General features: G+C 38.8%; 1 protein-coding gene across 1 annotated transcript in view; it reads left to right on the plus strand.

Annotated features, from left to right (window-relative positions):
- The first annotated feature begins 656 nt into the window (after nucleotides 1–656).
- The window catches only part of LOC308112711 (SEC14-like protein 2), a 20551-nt gene continuing 1419 nt past the window's right edge, over nucleotides 657–19788 (plus strand). The window contains exons 1-10 of the mRNA XM_080468433.1: nucleotides 657–1092; nucleotides 4298–4373; nucleotides 8073–8116; nucleotides 10005–10067; nucleotides 10334–10522; nucleotides 11500–11595; nucleotides 11704–11764; nucleotides 11850–11933; nucleotides 12008–12114; nucleotides 18494–18633. Coding sequence (XP_080324559.1) covers nucleotides 1039–1092; nucleotides 4298–4373; nucleotides 8073–8116; nucleotides 10005–10067; nucleotides 10334–10522; nucleotides 11500–11595; nucleotides 11704–11764; nucleotides 11850–11933; nucleotides 12008–12114; nucleotides 18494–18633 — 914 coding nt within the window. The 5' untranslated portion in view covers nucleotides 657–1038. The remainder of the gene's footprint in view (nucleotides 1093–4297; nucleotides 4374–8072; nucleotides 8117–10004; nucleotides 10068–10333; nucleotides 10523–11499; nucleotides 11596–11703; nucleotides 11765–11849; nucleotides 11934–12007; nucleotides 12115–18493; nucleotides 18634–19788) is intronic.

A 19788-nucleotide genomic window follows, 5' to 3' on the forward strand; every position in this document is an offset into this window, starting at 1 on the left:
AATGTCCTTATAATCTCAGTCTGACGTTAGATGGAAAGGAGTACAGATGTTCATATTCAGACGGCCTTTATTTTGATATGCCATATCAGAATGGGCTGGTACTTGATGAGTGACATCCTGAGGTGACAGTCTGACATGGAATGTGTTTATGATAACAGGGAATTTCCTTTTGACATTAGTCTGAAATTAGAGGGAAAGAATCCTTTCTGTGCTTTTTCAGAGGGGTATTATTTTGATATGTCACATCCTCAACTGGTCTACTATAATATGTCAATCTGAAGTGAAATTGGTTTATGGCAACAGAGGGATTTAATTTGATATTAATCTGGATTTTGCTACGCTATGCTGTTTTGTTGGGTTTTTAATTCGAAAGACTTCATCAGAATGGGAAGACGTTTATTGTATTATAGTAACACGAATAAACGGCTGACTGAAACTGAAGTTTTTTGTTTATTTGCTTCTGCGGACATTACGTTTTTATTATTGTTTGATTCCTTATGGTTATTTATGTATTGTAATAATGCACTCACGTATTCGCTTTGTTGCTGCCTATTATTATTAGCAGTATTATTAATTTGCGTTTTATTAACTTACTGACAGATCGTATGAACTGGAACGTCACTTTTATTTTGAAATCAGTTTGCGTGTGCTCTTACGGTATTACATGTTGTATGGGCGCACCGCTAAACGGAGCGGCCGCTGGCTTGACTGTGTTTTCCGGCGGAGGTATTGACGGATCGGGGTGAAGCGAGCCTGTCAATGCTGCGTCCTTTTGCGCGTGTGTGTATAAGGAGTGGCGTCGCTGTTTACAATTGTTTTTCTTGTTTTGTAAGCAGCTGACAGTGGAGGAAGGGAGGACTATTAATCCGACAGTAGTGAGCATCACAGGGCGGCGCCAGAGACGCGGAGCCGCCCGGTGGTCGTAGCGCGGTGCGTCTCGTGCGCGTCTCTCAGTGCGTCTCAGTGCGCAGCCGCTTATTATAAAGCTCCGGCGGAGCAGCGACTACGTCTCGACTTCAACGGCTTCATATCGCAGCCATGAGTGGACGTGTGGGAGACCTGAGCCCCAAACAGGCGGAAGCTCTGGAGCAGGTAAAACCTCCAGCGTGTGTTTTCCACTGTGCCGCAGTGTGTGTGTGTGTGTGTGTGTGTGTGTGCGTGTGTTTATGTGAGTGTGCGCGCGCTTTATCTATCTCAAACAGTTCCTGTTTGTGCTGCAGACTCGAAACGCTCCAATAATATCTGCAAAACGCATATAGATGAGTGAAATTAGGATCGGGTCACTGTTTGTTATGATTTTAATAAAATAAATTGCGCAGAAGGTCGGATTAATAATTATGTAACGTGAAATAGTTTCCATTCTTAATTCCAGAAAAGTTGTGAAAAAGAAATAAAACAAAACATACAGTCTTGACATATCAAGTGTTCACACCTCCATGTTCAATGGATTGTGTTTTTATTTTTTAAATTAACATCGAACCAGTTACCAAAAATAGTTGGGACAGTAATGATGTAATGCTGAAAAAATATAATGCAAGTCGTTTCAGGTGTCAGTTTCAGGGACCGACAATGGTTTTTACTCTCAAAGTTAAAGCCTGTAACCAACACCCAGCAACAAAAGTCATTCATTGTTTATGGATCAGCCGCTGAAATGGTATCTTCTACATGGACAATAAAGGGATTTCAAAATAAGTCTAGTAAGTGGGTGCCACTTTTGTAGTGACTTTATAATACTGATATCTTTCTTTACCAAGTGAACTCCTAGCTGGCACCACCAATAAGCTGGATCCATTCTGAGTGGTATTACCAAGGCAGACAATATCGGATCTTATTATTTACCTCTGCTATAAACACCACTGTTCATCCTCTGAATACATCTCAGCCTCAGACATGATCTTAACAGCATGTAGGGGATTAATGCAGTCGTGTTAAGAAGTAGTTACACCACCCAGGGGGGGAATAGATCTTAAATAATGTCATGAAAACTTAAATTTTATCTAGTAATTACAATATCAACATTTAACATGTGAATTGATAAAAAAAATATATTGTGGTATTGAGAGTATTTATAATTTGGTATCAATTTGCATATCACAAGTTTAAATCCTTTACTTTCAGGTGACCATTTCTGCTTTACTTGCTTTTTAAAAGATATTCATTCGATGTGTTTTTATCTTCTGGTGAAGTAGATTTGGACATTCTTTACGGTTGGAGATGCCTTTTTAGAATGAACGAATGAATCTTTATACGAACATAACAAAAACGAAACATTTCGCTGAATAAAATATAAACAAGAGAAACAACAAAATCCAGTTAATAGTACATTTTTCTAGCGAAAAGGAGGTAAACAAAATGGTGTTCCAGCTTCCTTCTACAGTAGCAAAACATGGATTTGAGGTTAGTTGGCGACTCTAAACGGACCTGTGTGTGTTTGTCCTGTGATCGACTGGTAAATTTGTCCATTATGTACTTTTTATTCACACTGTCATCGTCCTCGTTTTATAAAACATTGTAGAAGATGCTTAAGTTACAAGCTAAAATGATGGAAAATTGCAAAATAGTCAGTTTCAGACTTGAAATGTTGTGTAATGCTGAATAAACACCCAAATAAGGCATCTCACAGCTAATAATGCCCATAAGTCACATGATTGGCTCTCAAAAGAGCATCCCGGGGAGGATGAGTCTTTCTGAAACGTCAGGATAACGAGAGCTGAAATAAGACTAATATTTCAGCCCAAAAAAAGAAGAAGGATCAGTATCTAGTATCAGTTGATAGTTATCATCAATGCATCAGGCAGCACTTTGCTAATAGACGTGACGGTGTGGAGGAAATCGTTTAACTCTTCAGAAAAACAACGTCCTGAACTCAGTTCATTGATTCGTCCACTGGCACTCAGCCAGCGAAAGAAAAGCCAAACAAGAACATTTAACAGAAATCCCACTCACTTCTCCGCGTCGGAGTTCATCCAAGGTGTCTTGAGGTGAAGCAAATCTGTGTGTTGAGGTCTGACGAATTAATGGACGTCATTCCTGTTGCATCCTTCGTGCTCAGAACAAGAGTTTGTTACCAGGACACAGCTCATAAGACGGAACCTGTGAATATATGGAGGTTATGGATACCGTGAGCCCTGCGACTCTGGACAGGTTCAAACGCTATAGAAGATGGATGGATGGATGGATGGATGGATGGATGGATGGATGGATGGATACCACGGGGGAATAGTTACAGGGTTTCTAGCCACATGTCACGGAATCTCTTTATTTTGTCACCATAAAGATGCTAAACCACAATAACTTGTGAGCAAATGGTATCAAACTATCATCCAGTCCCGTTTTTATTACAATATCACAGAAATCCACCCGTTTCCATCTTTTATATAGTATATTTTTTTGTCCAGACACCAGATAGTCCAGAAAACGGTTAGACGAAAGGAACTAGAGAAAGAATATAACTCATATTTTGAAGTTTGAATGCGTTAAGACTTTATATGTGGGAACAGACCATCATTGAAATGTCCTGATCAACCTCTGGCAGCTCTTATTTTTTTTTTATTAAAAAGATTCTAAAAACACAGTTTTCTTTTGTCATTTCCAGATTTAAAAAAATACTTTATTTTTGTTATTTTAAAAATTTTAAATTATTTATTTTCATTATCATTGTATACCATTGTTTTAATTCATTAAAAATATTTAGTAAGTTATATTATTATTATTAATAATAATAAAATGTGTATATATATAGTCATGGTTTAGAATGTGAAATATATTAATTTATTTATTAAATCCTTTGTTTTTGTTTGTTTTTGTCTTCAATGTCTTTCCAATCTAACCTAAAAGGAGGACGTAATGCTGTTATACTTAAAACAAACAAACATTTTGGAAAACATAGCCCAACATAACATTCCATTCTTTTTTGGGATTGTTGTTGTAAACAAATTTAGACTATCATCCAAACAAAACTAGAAATCTCAATTTATCTTAAAATGTGGGAAGATTTAGATTTTTTTCCACATTCTCTAATTTTTTTTTTTTTTATGAGAAAAGCAATGAATGAATCAATGTAATAAATAATCTGAAAAATATTTTGGAGCCGAGGTCACATGTTTCAGCAGCAAAAACTTGTCAAACGTAACGATTAAAAATTAAAAGTGTGAAAAGGAGAATAGTGAACAGAGTCAAGCGCTGTGTTTCCCAGAGCTGTTTTCCACCTCCAGGCTCTCCACTGTGACCGTGATAATTCAGTTTCTGATTTTCTGAAAGTCACGCAGCTCTTCTTCTCTTCTCCCTTTGACTGTAGTTCCGAGCGAGGATACAAGATGTCCTTTCCCAACTTCCTGCCCAGCACGACCACTTCCTGTTACGATGGCTCCGAGGTGAGTTGAAACCTGCCGGCCTTTACTTATTTCTCTCCAAGCGCTCGCATGTGTTCAATAAATCTGCCGTCGCACTCGTGCAAGAAGCAGAAGCTGCAGTGGTTTCTTACGTGAGGGAAGTTGGCTCAACACAGGCAGTTGAGAAAGAAGCTCAAACTGCTGTCGAGACCAGGAAACGAGGGTGAACGAGGGTGAACCCAGCGTCAGCTGAACCCAGACCCACAACCTCAGGGCTGTTTCTAACTTTTCGGAGAAACTGATTTCCAGAGTCTGGTTTTCTTCGATTAGCTTTGGGTTGTGTGCTCGGGAAATGGGAAGCGCTGATTAGAATCGTGCCTCGTTCTGATTGGCCCTGCAGCAGAGTCTCGCACTCTGCGCATCGAGCTAATCCAGAGGTAATCGCATTAAAGGTGCACTACGATGGCAACAGCCCGTCTGCTGTTGTGTTCCTTCCCTCCAGGGTTAAATTTGGCTCTTTTCTTTTTGCACCGTCGGAGTAGCTTTGGGGGGGGGGGACTTTGTTCTACATAACGAGGCCTTACTAAACGGCCATGGCGCCTGTGAAACGCCGGCTTTGCCTCTCAGAACGTTGAGTGTCACGGCACCAAATGTTGATAATGAAGCTCTGTCTCGGCCATGTGTGCTCTGAAGGACTCAAGTTATGTCACTCAAAGTATGAATGTACAGACGATTTCCATTCACTCGGTGTGAATAGGCTCCGTATAACCGCGCTGTACAATTAGCACTAATGATTGACCTGAATTTATTTTAGTTTTGAACACATAAACAAGCAGAACGCAAGGAACAATGTGTTCCGTCAGGGGGTGTTGGTCAAATTTCTATTCATAGAAACCGAGATGGGTGTTCTTCTGGGAGTTGGTGTGGTGGGGGCTCGAGCTTCTTTAATCAATATCACCTTCAGAGTGTTAAACATGCGCTTGGTTTTGTGCTGTGCAGCTAAAGCTGATGTCATATAGAATTTTCCAATGCGGGTGGGGGGGGGGGTCACTTTTCCTTGGGGGTCACTTCTTTCTGACACTGGTGCCAATTGGGCATGTTGGTCCACTACAACGTCTTTATTAATGTTTAAATGGTTCTGTTCTCTGTACATGTGTGTGTGGTTTCAATATAAAAACAACAGCGCCAACTCGTGGCCTAGTGTGCTAATTACATTCAGGGTGAACAAAGGTTTTCAAAATGTCAAACTTTTTGTAAACAAAAACGCTAAATCCGTGCATTGAAACATTGAAACGTTGTCATGTAAACGGGGCCTTAAACTCCAGAGGAACTTATACTAGGTTTAATGACCCGGATAATATGTAGTGTCTGACATCTCATTTTTAGTTTTGAGTCTTTTGTCTGTAATTTGCAAACAGAACTACTTTTTCAGTACTTGTCGGTGGTCTCTCTTGCAACAACTGTGGGATTACTATTAAGAATGGGATATATCACAATAATCCATCCATCTTGGAAATCTTTTTCTTTTCTGTCATTGTATTTTAGGGATGTTTTGAGTACATCACAATTTCTTAAAAACTTTCAAAAACTGAGCAAAAATGAGAGAGAGAGAGAGAGAGAGAGAGAGAGAGAGAGAGAGAGAGAGAGAGAGAGAGAGAGAGAGAGAGAGAGAGAGAGAGAGAGAGAGAGAGAGACCCTCACTCACAACTAAGAGCAGGTTATTACCAAGTTATTAATGAATAACCTCACATTTCTGGACTGTGGGAGGAAACCCACACACAACCTCTACACAGGACCTGTTCACTGTGAGGCGAGAGCGTTAACCAGTTTGTGGCCCAAAATCTCAATTATAATAATATTAGTAATTATATTTCTAAGTGGAATAACAGATGATAAGAGGCTCTTGGCTTGATGCCGGTATTGGAGCATGTTGTAGTCAGCATTTTGCATCACATTACAGAAATATAAATATTTGTCGGCTTCCTCGTTTCATTGAAACTATCATGTGCCGTGGTCAGGAGACGAGTGTCTTTGGAAAGTCTTGATCACTCGCATGCGTTTCGATTTCTGCTTTTGATATTGCAATAACACGCCCGTTTAACGTTTTTCAGGTTTTAATACAAGTGACTCAGCTAAAGTGCAGTCAGGGTGATTATTAGGCGGCTTTGTCCCTCAGTGCAGTGCCTCTTCTAAACAAACATGGAGATACGTGAAGCCAGTTTCAGCTAATGGGATGTGTGGGCTCTCCACCAGCCATGAGCTTAATCATAAGCCTTCTGATAGCTGACGATACTTATTATGAATGATATCTCCATGTCAGGAAGTGGCAGGAGGTGCAGCAGCCACACTCACTATCCTCTTATGGGGTTATTCCAGGACAAAAGCCAATCCCAGCATGCTCTGTCGGGCTTTAGAGTTTTGATCAAACATCTAAAATTGCACATAAATGATTAAGGATTTGCTGTCCAATTGATTTTCTTTGTTAAACTCTTGTAATATCTTGAATTTTCCATTAATATGGTTCCATAAATAATATGTTACCTTCATCATTTTGTAAGTTTGGGTCACTCCTTTACACTGAGGTCTTAGTTAATGTGTCAGATTAGAGCATTCACTACAGTGCTGGACTAAGTTGTTAGTACAGCTGGTATTGCTGGTGTGTCAGTGGCAGAGCTAATCCCCTTAGCAGGAGTATTAGACTGTTAATTCTGTTCACCTTCAGTCATTCTGACACAATGCTGGGATACAGGATGCCTCACTTCCTTGTATTTTAGCTTTTTTGGGGTCAAATCTTTGTGTCATTATGTCTTAAATGCATGAAAGCCCTGGTTAAAAAAAGTGCTGCTTAAAGGGAAACTATTAATAATATCTGTTGAGTTCTTCTTACATTCTAAAACTTCCTCTTATTGGAGGAGAATCTTTTTGACTTCCTGTCACTTTAATACAGGCGTTAAAATAAAAGCACAATACTGAAATCTGCGCTCAGGAATCAGCGATGCAGCAGTGAAAGATACCTACCTTACAGCTGGCCAAGGCCTCAGCATCAAATCCAAACTGTCAGTGTGAAGATGTGAAAACGTTGCAGGCTGCAGGAAAAAGTGTGATCTGAAAAGTGACAGGCTTTCTCTACTCATCAGCAACAAGAAGAAAAAAAAATCCTGTAACAGAGATAATTACAGGGTTTTCTACAGATGTAGAGGGTCAGAAATATACAAAGTTGAGAGTCATTTGTTGCTTGATTGGATGCAAAGAGAAAATGAAAGCTGCATGTGGAAGATACTTTCAAATCGAGCTGCATGTGTCACCTTAACTAGGAAAGAGTCCGACATCAATCCCAGAACGCCGACTTAAAACTGGCTGGCCAGTTTACAAGAATCCTGTCAGTCAATAGTGACGAGCTCGTTGACATGAAGCACCAATGATGCTGGTAATTTCACACCAGCATCATTGTCTCATTGCCTGAAGTTGATGGTCTCAGTTCGAAATCGGTGACGTGCCTTGTTTCCGTAGTGCAGCTCATGCGGTTTCCGTGGAAAAGGACGTTTCCGTAATGTTGCCGTGGAAACGTGAAACTTTTCTGAAACGAAAACGCAAAAACGATGTCCTGTAAACGGGGCCTGGAATAGATTACATTTCTCGCTCTTCTTTTCCTCAGTTGTGACTTTTGTTTAAACAAAGATGAATAAATGAGATCTGCTCTTTTTTGAATAATTAATTATTTCCTTTTTTTTTTTTCTCCAGCGCGGAACTTCAACGTCCAGAAGGCCGAGGCCATGCTGCGAAAGGTGAGTGGAGGCACCGCCCTGTGAGACATTGTCATATAGGCTGATTGTTTAGCACTCTTTGTAGAAATAAAGCCCAGTACAAACATTCTGAACCAAAGTACAACCTTCTTCAGTGGATGACTGATAAACCGGTGGAGGCTCCGGCACAAGGAGTGCTCCACATTAGAGAGGAGCCGTGTCGACAAACTGAGTCATCGCAGCAGCCTGCACTGATAAGATGATTAGATGTAGATTAAGAGGATTAAATAAGTACTTTGGATAAGAGAATACGATTGAGTTACCTAACTGCAAGTTGATTGTCGTCCACTCGGGGGCGGAAGAATCAAAATCTCAAATTAGAATTACTTCCCTTCCTCATAAGAAACCCCCCCCCCCCCCCAAAAAAAAACAAATACCCCTGTATGTCACCAGTGTTATTTGGAGGCTGTGGGTCAGGGACGGGGGTCACCGGTCCAGGTAGTGCTCAACCCTGCTGGAGGTGATTCCATACTTTCTGGTTTGGAATTAACTTTTCACAGCTCTTGTGAACCTTGATCAGTTGTTGTTTTCTCTGGTTTGGCTTTTTGTGACCTGTTCCAGGGAATTCCAAACAATTGGACCGACTATCCAATGTTCATGCGATGAACTAACTGATAATTAATACTTTAGACAAGACGTCGCCAAAGTTTTAAGGCCCCGTTTACTCGACGTTTTCAAGGAAAAACCAAAAACTTTCTTTGTGTTTTGGGTGTCTGTTTACACGACAACTGAAAACTCAACTTTTCCAAAATGCCCCAACTCCATCTCCATGTAAACGGGGGGAAATGTAACTTTTCTGAAACGCAGCGAGTAGATGGAGTGTCATGACTCCCAGTCCATATTCTCCTGATACTTGAAAGTTTTATACTTGACAGTCACCATAATAGCAAATACAACTTTGTTGTTTGTCCATACGAATGTCCTTGTTTTCACCACTGTTAATGTTTATAGCCTCTTGTTCTCTGCTTGCATGTGTGTGTAGTTTCATTACAAAAACAACCAATATCACCAACTAGTTGACCGACACGAAAACAACATCGTTTTCAGAGTTTCCACCATTTCTTTGTAAACAGACGTCCTTTTCAAAACGTTGCAGTGTAAACGCAAAACTTTTCTGAAACCAAAAAAAAAAAAATGCATTTTCGTGTAAACGGGGCCTAAAACACGCAGGACAGAGAATCTCCTGCAGCAGACTGAATATTTGTTCCTTCAGACACTGGGAGATGTTTGTGGTACAAACAGTTAATCTGAAGGGGACACGCCCGGCAAACTGGAAGCATTAAATTGGTAGGATTAGTATAAATACTGTGAGACCTTTGAGGATGTGCTGGAACTTGATCATTAAGATCTTTGTGTGTGAAGGGAGGATCTTTTTAACATTTACAGGAAGCCAATGAAGAAAATCTGGGATTTCGTCATTGGCTGGGAGTCGGTTCCTGTCAGCACTCCTACACTGAGCATTTTTAAATCCACTGGAAACTTTCCCTAAGTTACTGAGACATCAAGACTATAGAAAATCAGTTCAGTCTATAAACATGCTTATATTTTCCAGGGACACTCTGAGTGACACCTTGAGCCAAAGTTTAACTTTACTGCACAGGTGGAAGGAGGCAGTCCAGAGTTCATGAGCACCTTCAAGCACTTCCTCCCTCTGTGGTCGGACTGTTTGTGGTCGCGGTCATGTATTTGCATGCATGTGTGCACTAAAGTTGTGTGCACAACAGCACAGCAGTGACCGTCTTGCCTGCTGAAATGCCATTTTGTGCCTAGAACCTCCTGAGCCAGTCAAATCACTGCCTGAGTTTTACAATTTAAAGGTTAAGCCTATCAGAAAGATCAAACTGATAGTGAACGTGATCTTCTCTTGCAGCATTTGGAGTTCAGGAAACACGTGAAAGTGGACACAATCATCACTGAGTGGCGTCCACCAGAGGTAAAGTCATTAATCGTATTCTTCTGTGGCCACAGTTCACCTCCTCGGATGAAAATATTATACTGGGGAAAAAATATTTTTGACTTCAATACGAGATATATTTGTGTAAAGATAAAAACTTCACTTTATTCTTAATGTCACAGATTCAGTTAAGTTAAGCTTCCCGGTGTAAGAAGGCAGGACTTCTCAAATACATGTAACGTCAGTTGTTTTCTTCACAAGCTCTCCGGCGCACCTATTCATATATCAATGAAAACTGTTTGCAGGTGATAGAGAAGTACCTGTCAGGAGGCATGTGTGGCTACGACCGCGAGGGCAGTCCTGTCTGGTACGACGTGATCGGACCCGTCGACCCCAAGGGGCTCTTCCTGTCCGCCTCCAAGCAGGACTTCATCAAGTCCAAGATCAGAGACTGTGAGATGCTGCAGCAGGAATGTTACCTGCAGTCCGAGAGAGTAAGAGCGTCTGGAGCAGACCTGTTGTACTTCAAAAGGGCGTTCAGAGTCATTTATTCATTCATGATAATTAAAAACAATGAACAGAATGTGAGAAAAGGCAGACTTTTTCTTGGGGAACCGGTAGATTGAGAGGACCTTTACCGTGATTGTGCTCAGACTGTGCAGATTCAGATTGTGGGGTTCAAACCGGAGTACCGAGCAAAGACGGATACAGCGAGAGAGGTCACAAAGAAATCTTTAGCTTTGCCTTCCAACTCAAATCCTGAAGATAATCAAACACAGAGAGAGCCGATATATCCTCAGGGATACTGGGTTTATGTTAAAAAAATAAGGCAAGAACACATAAAAAAAAGTAGATGCGTTTCTGTTAGAGGGGTTGATCTTCTGAACAACCTGGACGATAATTGAAGAAAATAAAACATAAAAAATGGAATATGCTTAAACAATTTAAAGGCAGTTTAAGCTCATCATTTTTCAAAAATATCAAGTTCAGGAAGGATGAGATGAAAAGTAACTGCTCTCTTAGAGGACAGTTTAGGTTTGGTTTATCAGGAATGGAAAAGAAAATGCAAGTTTTTGTTTCCGTTACTTCAATTGCAGTAGATTTCCATATATTTTGTACAGGGTTAGGCAAAATAAGTTTAACTTCAGCATAAACCCCTTGGTCTCTCTCTGTTTTTCTTCTTCTTTGGTGTTTCATATTTTGTTGTTGCATTGTGTATTGTGTTGACCCAATTAACTATTACTATTACTACTAGTACTACTACTACTACTACTACTTGAACCTGTGCTTTTTGACTGTGAGGTGACAGTTGTAAACCATTGCACCAACCCGTGACGCTCAGGGAGAGGAAGTGAGGGTGTAGAACGATGGAGGCCCAACACAGTTCACCATGTGTGGAGGATCACAGGAGGAGATTTTAAATGTGCAGTCTGATTGCAAACCAGTATAAGTTGTGATTCCTTTCTTTCAGCTGGGGAGGAACGTGGAGTCAATTACTATGATCTACGACGTGGAAGGTCTCGGTCTGAAACACTTATGGAAGCCTGCTATAGAAACATACGGGGAGGTACAGTCTCACCCACACATAACCTGAAAACATCAACCTCCCACTACCGAACGGTGACGTAGACGAAATGTTTATTTTCTTGCCTTATGTGTGGTTTTCTTACATTAGATCCTCCAGATGTTTGAAGATAACTACCCAGAAGGGCTCAAGAGACTGTTTGTTATTAAAGGTAAAATCCTCAAAATATATATATAAAAAAAAAAAAAATACAAAATGGGATGAAAAGGCTCTCATGTTGAATGATTTTCCTGCAGCTCCCAAACTTTTCCCCGTGGCCTTCAACCTGGTGAAGCACTTCCTGAGCGAGAACACGCGACAGAAAATCCTCATCCTCGGAGGTAAGACGCTTCAACATCCAGCTTCCAGTTCGTGAGCCAATAAACACTCACTGTTCATTGTTCTGTCTCCACAGCGAACTGGCAGGAGGTGTTACTGAAGTACATCGACGAGGAGGAGCTGCCCATGATGTACGGCGGGAAGCTGACGGATCCTGACGGAGACCCTCGCTGTCGGACCAGGGTGAGTCGTAGACACAGAGTCCTGCTGGATCTTCCCCTGTTGGTTTTTGCAAAAGTTGGCTGATGAGTTGGAGAAGATGAGTTTCCATTCAGTAGTTTGGGCTTATAGCCTCAAACTTGAAGATGAGTTCCTCAAAACGTGGACTTATGAAATTCATGAGGACAGATGTTATTACACATATTTCTTCTCGAGTCAATTTGATTTAGATATCCAGTAACGTTTCTATATCAGGGGTGTTAAACACATACTCGGCCACAATTTCATCCTGAGTGGGCTTTTGTAAAAAAAAGTGCAATAATAAACTTTAATGTGAGTATATGTGATGAAAAACTACTCAAAATGACTACAGTCTCAACATTAAGCCAATTTTATTGAAACCTTCTGATGCAAAATACAGTGAAATATCTATAAAGCTTCTCCTTTTGCTCACAATTTGGTTGGTGGTTTAGGCACATTGGAGTCTGTTGTGGGCTTTATGTACGACACCCCTGCTCTATAGAGTCATTCTGCAGCTGTCATAACAGTTACAATCATAGTTTTGCCTTTTTTCTAAAAGTTATATTAAATTAAACACTTTAATTATATTTCATTCTACATTTCAACAAGCCCTCCCTCCCCCAGATTTTCCCAAAGCTCTCTACCGCCCTCCAGGGGAGCGGAGGTCAACCACCTCACCTTTTATAAACACGGCTTATAAAAGGCACAATGTGTTTCAGGTTTCTGAAGCGGAGGAGTCACTGCAGTGTCCAGTCTGTCCTCAGACCTTTAAAGTTTGGGTCGTTTTGCTGGTTAGTTTTCACCCTGCGCTTTAACGACTGCATTTATATTTATAGCTCCGGTTACTAGCGTTGGTAGTTTGCTGCTGCTGCTTATCTTGTTAAACTGAGGACAGTGGAGACACTGTAGTGATTCACAACACCTTGTTGTATAAAGTTGTTTGAGTAATGATACATAGATATTCGGGTAATTTCATGCAAATATTCTGATTACACCAATTTCTTTTTCAATTTATTTGAGAAAAGGTAGTTTAAATTCAGAGGTGGCAGGTTTTTATGTGGTGAAATGAGTCTGAATCCAACTACAGCCTGTACAATTAAAGGAAAAGCAGGATAACTACAACTATAATTTCAAAGGAGTTTGGACGATGTGTAAAATGTTGGTGAAAAAAGCTGCAATGATTAATCAGAATTTTTAAAAAAAGTGGTAAAACAGGTGAATACCACGAGAGTTCACTCAGTTTCTCGGATGTTAACATCTGCAGACGTTCACTATTCTGTAATGTAAACTTTCCCATTTCATAAATTCCATAATTTCAGCAAAGATTTCTTGATGCTTAAAATCAGTCGCGGACATAATTTTGTCCACTTCTGTGCATGACTGATGACGTGCAGTAAGTTTCATGGCAGATGAGTCACATTTACAATTTTATTGCCTCAATAAAATACTGTAAATGTGCTTTTTAATTGCCAGCTTGCTCACTGACTTCCATATAACAGACTTTTATGAAGACAAATAAGTAAAGTTCATATTGGATGAAGAAGAATTTGTGTTGGCTCAGAGAAACGGCCATGTGTGCTGCACTTTTAGTGTCATTCTACTGTGGCTTTGCTCTGTGTTTTATGTCCATTTAGTCTTTTGAAAGTCACTGAAGACGAGTCTTCAGTTTTCAAAATACATTTCATTAATTATATTGAAAGGGCAGTTTTAAAAATCCAGGTTACATGATAGGCTCTTTATAAAGTAGTACATTTCTGAATTTTAATATTTCTTTCAATGGCATGAATATTTTATTTTTATAGTCACTAAAAACAAATGAATTCATTTGGACTCTGTGTGGTCAGCACTTCCCTCTGTAGTGAGGCAGAGGTACCGTCTAAACCACTTTCTGCTTGCGCTGCGCCGTTTAGTCAGACCAGGAGGACTCAGTATTTTATAAACACTCGTAAAATACATGAATTTTCTCATCTAAAGTGAGAACTTATAATAACAGCTGTGAGAAAGTGAGATGACAATATCTCTGAATGATTGAAAATTACATTCAAAGCACAGGGTATTTAAAAAGTAGTAATTTAGTTTGACCATTATTCTGTGTGCCTGCCTCTTTAAGAGGCAAGGAACAACAATTCGTATCCGTTTTTTTTTAACATTTTGTTTTCCGGACGTATTTTAACTGGACGTAACTGGACCTGTTGGGAGCACATACACAAAAATCCCGTTAAGCCGGGCTTAAAATTTGGGAATAGAGTGTCGAGACTTTTGTTAATGACGGCACAACTAAATTATTCCACTGAGATGAATCATCCGACATTTATCTTGAAAAGCACAAATAAGCAAAATAATCTATTTGTTTGTGTCTCACCGCTCTTCCTTCATGTTGACACATCGTCCCAACCCTGTTTTGTGAACTGTGGTTGTGCAGAGTGTGAATGCAGACGTAGTGGCCAGTTAGTTGCTGTTAGTTTCTTTGCTTTGCTTGGATTGAAAACACTCATAGAGGAGCTCATCTGCACTGGGAATGCTGCGTCCTCGCCGTGTGAGCGATCCCGTTACACATGAACGAGCCTGGACCCGATCGCTGCAGGTCAATGACGGAGCAAGGGCGACTCTGCTCCGGCTTTCCGACGCTGCATCAGTCAATATACTGCTGAAATTCATCGAGTCGCCACGCAACCACTATTCTGGGAAATTCAGTGACGTGAAACGTAGAAGGAAGTAATATAGAACCTTTTCCTGCATTTTGCAGGGAAAAAAACCCAAACATAAAACAGCCAGAAGTTGAATGCAAACATTAACAAATGTCAGTTATTTTTATTTATTTGATGTTTGAATGAGGCAGCCTCATGAATATGTTTGTGATTCACCATTAATAGAAATATATTTTAAGAGCTGATTTCAGGTTTAGTGACGCTTAAAATTAGAGATGCACAAAATCGTTTAATCATGTAATATTTAATAATGTTGAATATTGTGACGCGTACGTAGATGACGTTAGTGTTTTTGTGACTGGACGCTGTTTTTAAGAAAATACTACAAAATCTTCCATAACATGAATATATATATCTACAATTTCTTGTTATTTTTTTGGGTAAGTTTTGTGCTTCTGACTCAATCAGGGCTGTCAATAAATTACATTTTAAATGAGTTATTCACACACAAATCTTGTGAATTAAGTAAATTTCAATATGCTTTTCTTTCATGTTTAAAACTGTGTCATTTTGAGTGCACAGTGGAGAAACATCGTTTTTCATCGGCCAGTCGGTCTTTTCCCATTATACATCTTGAAAATAGTAATTATTTAATATATTATGCAGCCATAATTTAAAATTCTATGTCAGAGGCTAAAAAAATATGAAGATTCTTCACACCAGCCACTATTACATCCTCCTGTCTCACTGAGAAATTGCCAATTTTAAACAATTTTAACAATATTCTCACGTTTGAGTCGGAGCAAAGCAGCTGTGTCAAAAGTTACAGCGTGAAATGTGTGTAGAAACACAATTTCTAGCAATTTTGTCAATTTATTTGTAATGAAGCCAATAAATTGAAGCCGTACTCATTCACCGACAACAGAAACTATGCAGCAGTGTCACTTACAGCTGTCGTTTCTTTTCTTTACCGTTTACATTTAAAATGCACATTATTGGCTGCTATAAGGTGAAAAGTTCTTCCAAGATGAAAATTTGAAAAATATCACATCTGATTTTTAGTCGCAGCCTTAAGAGAGAAAACAGAATTCTCTTAAATCAAATACTAAGATAATAAACTTTTAACCATTTGTTGATTTTAAATGGACTTAAATAATCCCTCAGACGTTGTGAAGATGATCTATGAAGAGGTGAAAAACCTCTTTTCCACTGGATGTTGGTCGAGGGAACCAGCAACACGTTGACCACTGAACCCCAAAATCTTCATCCCTGCTGCTGCATCCCTCCATAGTTTCTTTCATAGCAGCTTTAGTTTCAGACAACGGCAGCTTCAGTAGTCGCTCATGTGCCGACGGTTCAGTAGTTTAGAAAACTGACCTGTGCTTGTCACTGTTTCTATAGATTAATAATTGGGCCGAGGACAAATGAGGATCAGGACGAGAGAAATTCTTTTTTTGTCTGCGTTCAAGATCCAAGAAATTGAGACGTTCAACCCCAAAGTGTTTCTTTTCTTCCTGGAGCTGTGTCTGCAGTTAGCGAGCCGTGTGGTCTTTGACTTTGTATTGGATTGTTTTGGTTTCGAGTTCAAGGTCGGGGGTCTGCAACATGTGGCTCTTTGGCTTCCCTGAAGGCGTTTACAGAATTACGGGTCAATTAACATGTTTATCTTCTAATTATTTTACTTACTCAGCTGACTGTTTATCAAAATGACTCAATCTCCTGGTTAAAAATGGCGAAAGGAAGTGTTAAGATTAGTAAAAAAAATGCTAAAATGGAAAAAAATACCTGAAAAAAAGGTGCTAAAACTAAATGAAATGGTTAAAAATAGGTTGATAGTAGTTTTAAACACCATCTCATGAAATCCTGTTTCATGTCACCTTATAATCTGTATTATGTGCTCATTTGTTGACCTTTTTTCACTTTATATTTACATATTTTTTTACAATTCCTCCACTTTTTATATCGATGCACAAAGCGAGCAGCTCAACGTGGCAATAAGCTTTTCTAACTTCTAAATGAAACTGTACAACTAAACAAAGGAAGTCAAAACAACAGAAATGTCTGAAATATATAAAATAACCAAAGAAGAAGAAACAAAAATAAAATGGCTAAAACGGGTTAAATCCCTGAAAACATCTTGAAAGAAAATGTAATTTGTTGATATTTTATTGGGAGGGGAGTCGTCATAAAATCAATTGACTTGCTAAAGGTTGCAGACCCCCGGTCTGGATCAGATTAATGTGATTCTGTCACTGTGAGACGTTTACTCAGCATTAGAATAAAAATCCAGCTCAGTCGGTTATGGACGGCGTTTTTAGGACTTAAGTTGAAAGTTTTTCTGTTTTCTGACATGTTTTGGTTTGCTGGATGTTCTTATTAAATGTGATGAAAAACTTCAGTCAATCAAACTTTAGTCATATTTTGTTTTTAAAAATACAACAGAAACACAAAGTGGTTCATACAGTAGCATTTCAACACAAACGCATGCATGGACACACACACGAAGAAGGACTCTGCTCAGTGTGAAATAAATATAAACTGAAGAAACACTAAAATAAGCTTAAAATACAAAGAAAACAATAAAGAAGTGATTTTAAAACAATTAATAAATTATAAATAAAAGGCTTTCAACTAGACAATTATTATTATTATTATTATTAATTAGTTTCTTTTAAGAGCCCAGTCATTTATAATTCTTTATGCTTCTAAAATTGAGCCGGTCTCATCAGAGGGCTCTCAGATGAAAGTAGTGGGTTTCTTTTTTTAAAGAGACAAATCTGAAGCAAATTAAAAATAGTTAGGGAATTTTTCACTGAAATGTGCGTTAGAAAACAAATTGTTCAATTACAAACATAAATTCAAACCTAAAACCAAAGTTCATGTTAAAGAAGGTTCATAAATTGCTCCTTGTTCATAATCCAGTATTGATATTGTACTATAGTCTGAGTGTTAACGTTTCCATGAATGATGCCATTCTGTGGGACAATTTCTTCAAGGATTGTACATCGATACGTCGTAGGACCAAACAACACAGTTTCGCCTGCATATTTATCAGACATGTGAATAAGGATGTTTTTGAGCTGTAAATCATTTTTTTGGTTTAGTTTAGTTCAGTTTCTATTTCATTCACTGACAAAATAATAAAAAAACTAAAGTTTTCAAACTTCTGAATGAAAGAGAGCAGAAAGAAGAATACATTTGTTTACAGTAAACATTAAAAGCAAACAGAATGACTATAAAGTGAGAGGCCTGCACAACCACTATAAACTATTTCATTTCTTTGTATTTAAATAATATATGTAAGTTATATATATTAAAAAATGAGCACAAGTCGCCTTTAAGAATATATAACAAGGCTTTAATAACATCTAAGCTCAGGTTTACTAGTTTAAAATGAGTAGTATTACATATTGTATTGTGTAAGTATTCAATTAGAGCATTGAGTTTATACAACAGGAAACGCCGCCCTCTGCTGGTGTGATCTTGTACTGCACTGATTTCATTTTATCGGAATAAACTTAAGTTTCCCTCTAGTATTGATTAAATTAGAATGATTATTTCTATTGTATATCTCCATATTCTAAACACTGATGTGGAACAGTTTGAAGCTTTTCTTTCTTGTTTTAAGAGGAAAAATGACAGACCGCACAGTAAGTGACTCTCCCTTCACCTCCTCAGTGTTTTTCCTCTCAAAGTGTCCCGTCATGTTGTGACCGTCTCTGTCTCCGTCACAGATCAACCACGTGGGCCCGGTTCCCCCCTCCTACTACGTGCGGGACCATGTGAACGTGGACTATGAGCAGTGTTTGACTGTCAGCAGAGGTTCCTCGCAGCAGCTGGACTTTGAGATCCTGTTTCCGGGCTGCGTCCTGAGGTCAGCGCTTCAGATCGCACGCCGAGCGGCGGTTTACAGCAGGCGCCTGCAACCTTTGTGACCACAAGAACCAATGTCGTGATTTCCCATCAAATCAGATTTATCTGGAGCCGCAAAACATGTTTAACCTGTAAAATGAGGCGAGCACAGCTTCTAAAAGTTCCATATAAACAGTAGTTTTGAAACAAAAACATTATCTTGTGTTGCATTTATGAAGTGTAGGAAAGTGAACATTTCTTTACATTTCCAGCTGTTTTTTTTACCCGACTTTAGTGGTTTTATCCTTCATTTGTAGTATTTTCCAGACAATGTACACACATTAGATTAGATTAGAAAAGAATCGAATAGAACAGCAAATTACTTTGTTAATCACAGAAGGAAAATCAACTCAGCACTGAATCCAAACAATAAATAGAAAGAAAGTTCAATATCAAATAAGACAGGATAAAAATTATATTTGTTATTTTGAATGTTAATATGTACAAAGGGTAACGGTGACTATTAGAATCACAGAACAAATGTTATTCACAGGGAGATATAGAGACTTATGGCGGCAGGAAGGAAGGAAGGAAGGAAGGAAGGGAGGAAGGGAGGGAGGAAGGGCATTTTAATCATTTCATCTCTTTTCCAAGCAGTTTTGCTTGCTTGTCTTTAATTTATAAGTTTTTATGACCTATTTCTTGTGGTTTGAGCGATTTTTCTCATTTTAGTTATTGTGTCGTTTTTAAAATGTCATTTTGAGAATTAATAAAACAAAAATAAGATAAAAATGTTGATTTATGTGTAAATTTCTGAAAGCTTTCTGGAGCCACTACAGAGGAGCTGCAGGTTACAGACCTGCTGGTCTAGAGTCACTAATTAACCTGTTCTTGTCTTTGTTGTTCAAACCTTCTTGTTCAGATTCCAAATAAGCGACACGCTAAAACATCCCAAAGTCCATTAACACAAGTTTTTTCTTTAGTTATATAACTGAAATCTCATTAAAAAACACTTTTTTTTTTATCTAATTTGCTCCTTAATCTTTTATTGAACTTATCCAACATTCAAGCCCGACTTTGTGACTTTCTAGAGTCGGTTTTAAAACATGTTATTCATCCACTCAGATCCTGTGTGTAGTAATATCATTTTGACAAAACACACATCAGGTATGAGATC

The sequence above is a fragment of the Lipophrys pholis genome (assembly GCF_963383615.2).
Source record: "Lipophrys pholis genome assembly, chromosome: 7".
Lineage (NCBI taxonomy): Eukaryota > Metazoa > Chordata > Actinopteri > Blenniiformes > Blenniidae > Lipophrys > Lipophrys pholis.